General features: G+C 40.6%; 1 protein-coding gene across 1 annotated transcript; it reads left to right on the top strand.

Moving 5' to 3' along the window:
• The first annotated feature begins 320 nt into the window (after window positions 1-320).
• On the top strand, window positions 321-5,570 carry LOC125301963 (cytochrome c1, heme protein, mitochondrial). The gene is made up of 7 exons (XM_048254863.1): window positions 321-460; window positions 2,126-2,318; window positions 2,525-2,651; window positions 2,893-3,050; window positions 3,446-3,606; window positions 4,867-4,967; window positions 5,137-5,570. The coding sequence occupies exons 1-7, from the start codon at window positions 382-384 to the stop codon at window positions 5,239-5,241; spliced, it is 924 nt and encodes a 307-aa protein (XP_048110820.1). The 5' UTR covers window positions 321-381; the 3' UTR covers window positions 5,242-5,570.
• The last annotated feature ends 272 nt before the right edge of the window (window positions 5,571-5,842 follow it).

Below are 5,842 nucleotides of genomic sequence, written 5' to 3'. Positions count from 1 at the left end.
GCTAGCATTGTGCTAATGAATGACGTCATTGACACATTTTAAAGGCTTTTTAGAACAATTAAGTGACTTTAAAAAATATAATACTCAACCAAGTGTATTTTCTTTGCCTCCCCTTTCGAATACAATACTCAAATTAGTTGAAAAAAAAATATATCCCGAGAAAAGTGGATTTTGAGGGGTACAGCTCCATAGACCTCCATGCATTCTGCACTCGTGGACGAGCGCCCTCATGTGGAACCACAGTAGGAACTGCAACCAGTTCAGAAACCGGAAGTTTTCCGAGAGTGGCAGTTCTCCCCTTATTAGACATTCTCTGGCGGAGCCTTATCTTTGCTTGGAACTCCGGCCGAAATTTCAAGTGGGACAAGAACCGAGGAGAAGATGGCGGCTCTCAGAGTGGTCGCGACGACGGGGTGTGGGAGAACCCTCCTAAACGCTGCAAAATCAAGTCAGACACAAAGGTATGATGCTGGCAAATGGTAATACACTTTGTACATTACATCTCTGTATATTATAGAAGCACACTGTTGCTAAACGCCCCCGCCGCTGACAGTCCAGTAGCTACTGATGTTGAGCTAGCTGATGCAAGGTCACACCGGTGGTTGAGTTACCTATCATTATATAGCTAGCTAACATTATTTTTGACAGCTGCAAATGATCTACCGTTACTGGAGGTGATTTATTCAGTGAAATTGTATTTTTTTTTAACTTGTCATCATGTGAAGTGTCGTGGTTCGTCTTTGTGTTCGATGTTAACCTGATGTAGTTGCTAGTGGTTAAAATGAACTAACTAAACTAAACAGTTTACATGTGATGTGGTGTATGCTACTAGGAGGTCAATACGTCGGCTTTTGACTTGTGGAACTGATATCATGCTAGCCAATATTTGTTTTGATCTTAGCTTGCTAGCGAAGGTAACCTGTCTCGTGTTTCGTAAGGACAACCCAAGGAAGCTAATGTCGGCTAACTGCTAACAGACCAAAGCCCGTCTCCTATTAGACATTCTCTGGCTGTATTAACAAATTAGCATGCATTGTTTTACCACTGTAACCTTGTGTATGGTTACATCTTACAAATGCTGCAACAAATTAGAACATCTGGAACCTGCCTGGTCAAGATTTAATCGCCATCTGAAAATTTAAATTGTAGCCGTACGCCATCTTAGGGCGGCTAACAGTTAGCCTTACCTCAAGTTAATGTTAGCGTTCAGTAATTTCTGAGTTAGTGTTACATGATTGCGCTAACGTTACATAAGATAACATACATACAAAAACTAGACATAAACGCTATGAAAATGTACTTCGTTGCAAGACAAGTATGTAACGTTAGCGCAATCATGTAACACTAACTCAGAAATTACTGAACGCTAACATTAACTTGAGGTAAGGCTAACTGTTAGCCGACCTAAGGATGTGGTTAACGTACGGCTACAATTTCAGAGATTTGAGCAGATGGCGATTAAATCTTGACCAGGCAGATTCCAGATGTTCTAATTTGTTGCAGCATTAGTAAGATGTAACCCAACACAAGGTTACAGTGGTAAAACAATGCAACAAACGAAGTACATTTACATAGGGTTTATGTCTAGTTTTGATGTATGTAACGGGCGGCGGCGGCGGCGGCGGCGGCGGCGGCGGCAGCGGCAGCGGCAGCAGGTTATCTTGGAATAATGCAGCCCTTCCCCTTCTTCAGTGTTGCATAATCATGTGAGGTCACACTTTCGCAAGAAGTAATGCGAGTGCCATTGGGTAGGATGCACTCTTCTCAGTCTTTAACATTAGAAGGTCAAATTATTGCTCTTTTGTTCTACAGTAACATCACATAGCAGCAACGTTAGTTGTGTTACACAATTGTACTGTGGTGGTTAATACACTCTCAGCACAGAAATTATTGATTAACTTGAATGTCAAGGAGTGTGGATGTCCATGATTCTGTCAGGCGCATCTCTGTATAAGTTCTGGAATTTCTATAAAATAGTTTAATTATTTATTCTTTCTATGTATTGTTTGTTTGATCATTTTAATTGTAATTTTGTATTGTTCTTTTTTTTTATGTTGTTCCTATACCTTTTGTGCCATGATACAGTTGCTGAAATAACATTAATCTAAAACCTAAACCTTTCCATAGGCTCACATGTCATTTGCCAGTTTACCCAAGGGAAGGAAGGTGGCCCTGACCACGCTTGGGGTCCTGACAACCGGAGGCGTGGGTCTGGCCTTGGCCCTCAATCAGTCGGTTAAAGCCTCGGACCTGGAACTGCACCCACCCAGTTACCCATGGAGCCACGCTGGCCTTGTGTCCTCCCTTGATCATGCCAGGTGAGCCTGCCAGGGTTTTCAATCTTGATGTTGTCTTAGTGAAACATTGAGATTGTAGTGATCAGATGAATGTGACCAATGATGACCATGTACATTTTGAGAACTTTGTTACTGGTTGACACATGATGATGCCTATAAGACCTGCTGCTGCTGCTGCTGATAATGATGCTGATCATCATAATCTTCCTCTTTGGTGTCCTCTGCAGTGTTCGTCGGGGGTATCAAGTGTATAAGCAAGTGTGTTCGGCATGTCACAGTATGGAGTACCTTGCTTTCCGTAACCTGGTGGGAGTTTCCCATACTGAGGCAGAAGTCAAAGTATTAGCTGAAGAGGTGAGTGGTTGCAAACCATACACATTGCAATTGTTTTGGGAAATATTATGTATCTGTATTTTCTGTACAGATCTGGAATCCTACATCTATTAATTATGACAGTTTATTTTGACAAACCATGGTAATGCGTTGTAGGATTCAGTATTTCATTCTTCAATCTGATGAAAAGTTAGTTAAAGCTCATAATTTTGATGTCTTGCTTGACTTGTGCTCTACACTGTCCCTTCCATATCTTGTGCAGATCGAGGTGGTAGACGGTCCTGATGATACTGGTGAGATGTTCACGCGGCCTGGAAAGCTCTCTGACTATTTCCCAAAGCCCTACCCCAACCCAGAGGCTGCTCGCGTCGCCAACAACGGAGCCCTCCCACCCGACCTTAGCTACATTGTCAATGCCAGGTATCATTTAGCTCACCTCATTTCACCTCCAGTGCATTAAGCTTAGGACAGCCCTAGCTGATGAGCTGAATTGAGCCTGCCGATTGTGTACAGTCATTTCCTGTGTGCCACATTGTGTATAAGCTGCAGGACAGTGTGTCTTGGTTTATTTTTATTTTTTGAGGGAATTAGTTTTAGTGTGTCATGAAATTTAATGATTTTCCATCCTCTCGTGATCAGCAGATAATACAGAGGATGGAATCACACACGTCACATGCTCTCATTTCTTTTTGCTGTGTGTGTGTGTGTGTTTTTCCCCTGACAGTCAGAAGTGTAATATGCATTCTAGATAGATAAATACTTTATTGATCCCCAAGGGGAAATTCAAGAAACATTCTGTGCTCTGACCTTCACAGGCACGGAGGAGAAGACTACGTGTTCTCCCTGCTGACGGGCTACTGCGACCCCCCTGCAGGTGTGGAACTCAGGGAAGGACTATACTACAACCCCTACTTCCCTGGCCAGGCCATCGGCATGGCACCTCCCATTTACAATGAGGTGCTGGAGTATGACGACGGTCAGTTCACTCTGAGTTTGTTGACTGATAGAAACACATTTTTTTTCCCTTGGGGGGGAGGGCGGCGGCCGCCGCCGCCACTGTTAAAAAAAAAAAAAAAAAAAAAACTAGCGGAAACGCTGGTCTGATCTCTGCTTAAAGCTGACATCCATTCAGCCAGACATGCTGATTTGCAGTGCATATCCGTCTTCTTGTTTTTCCGATGAAGAAAAGCACAGGCAGAGTCCAACATCCAGCTCCGATATGATCTTGTATGAATTGACTAACTTCACAACTTGTCTTCAGTTAACCATTTGTTATTAGGGATGTCAAACATCTTACCTTTTCTGAAGGAATATGGGAGTAAAATTAAATCGATAAAGTCTATCAGAAGAAGACTGAAATGTTTTGAAGACTTGTAACTGAGTTGGGGCTCGTGTCATCATCAAATATGACACAAATTATAAGGCCCCAGGTAATGGCAAGTTTTATTACCTCTTCCAAAGATTCTATGTTTTTATTATGGGCTGTCCTTTGCCTACTGTTGCAAGATGGCCTTGACAGAGGTTTGCGTTTCTAGTTGGTTGATGTAGGGCTGGGCGAAATGGCTAAAAAAAGAATGGCCATATGCGCAATGATGTAAATATGATTTAATAAAATAATGTTAACAAAGTTATACAATGGTAACACATCATACTCTCATACATCTTAATAGTTGCATTCAATAAAAAAAGAACTTGCACAGCTCTTAAAGTGCACATGCATATGGGAAAATGTGAAAATTGTCGTCAGCAATTGTCAAACTTCATCACACCGCTATATTGTCGATGTTGCTATATGAAAAATAATTTTTATATAAAATAATCGTCATGATATGCAATATGGCACAGCTGTGTGTGTGTGTGTGTATATATAATATATATATATATATATATATATATATATATATATATATATATATATATATATATATATATATATATATGAATATGACATGTATACAAGGGGGTAGGTTAACAGTGACACAATGAACGATATAGTGGAGCATCATAAACACTATATGTACATAATAGAGTGAAAATAAAATATTCAAGAACTAGTTGAAATAAATGTAAAAAGATGTTCATATATACAATTAACATTTGAAGTTGGTGTATCAATGTGTAGAGCTGCAGAAAGATACATGTTAGAATAGAGATCACGTGGAACAAATCTAATTACTCTCTTTGTAATGCTGACGTGGTGTTCTAAATCCTTCATGTCTGTTTTCTCCTGCCATAGGAACCCCTGCCACTATGAGCCAGGTGGCTAAAGATGTGTGCACTTTCCTGCGCTGGGCAGCGGAGCCTGAGCATGATCAGCGTAAACGCATGGGCTTGAAGGTTAGCCAGAGAGCTGTTGTAGATAGAAATAATTATACATAGATTAGAAATAATTATGTTTTCCTTGAGTAGCATAGTGCTGAATATGCTACTGTACTCATTCTCCATTCACACTCATTGAACCTGTTTTTTTTCCCTCCTCCAACCTTCTTTTTCTTGTGTGTTTTAGCTGCTGATGGGCGCTGCCATCTTTATCCCACTGGTTTACTACATGAAGAGGCACAGGTGGTCTGTCCTGAAGAGTAGGAAGATCGCTTACAGGCCTCCCAAATAAGCCAGGCTCTAACTTTGCTCAGTCTTTGATGCGACCGATTTCCCTTAACTCTGTGTACATTCATTGAGCTGCGGTCGCCTTAACCAGTAATGTCATATGTGCTCTCAAAGTGCAGGTTTCTCGGCCAGCAGAGAGGAAGAGAAATGTGCATGCACAACCTCTACAACATTTTTACTGAAAAGAATAAATTATCTGATAAAATATATATGTGTTGTGAGTGACCTGTATCAACCTCTGGGGAGACCATGTCTTACGGTATTCTGCTGAGCTGGTGTCATCAAGTACGTCTAGACATGTTGTGTAAATATTTAATAAAACTCTGGTGTACACCTCTGCTGTTTTTCTTTAACGAGAGCCTGACCCACTGAAACTTTTTTAATGGTTTGTTTACCTGAAACTTAGTAAATGGGTGTGCCATACATTCCCTGTATCAGATATAATCAGATGTAACTTGTAAAATGTTGTCTGTTCAATGAAGTAAATGGGTATATATGTGAACCAAGAACATACATTTATACAAATTCAACACAATATTGGGATTTGAAGACGTGGAGAAACATCACTCAATGCTACTGTTAGATTTTTTTTTAAATTTGATGAG

Source organism: Alosa alosa, chromosome 10 (genome assembly GCF_017589495.1).
Source record: "Alosa alosa isolate M-15738 ecotype Scorff River chromosome 10, AALO_Geno_1.1, whole genome shotgun sequence".
NCBI classification, from domain to species: Eukaryota; Metazoa; Chordata; class Actinopteri; order Clupeiformes; family Clupeidae; genus Alosa; species Alosa alosa.
This window is presented reverse-complemented; position numbering and strand designations above follow the sequence as displayed.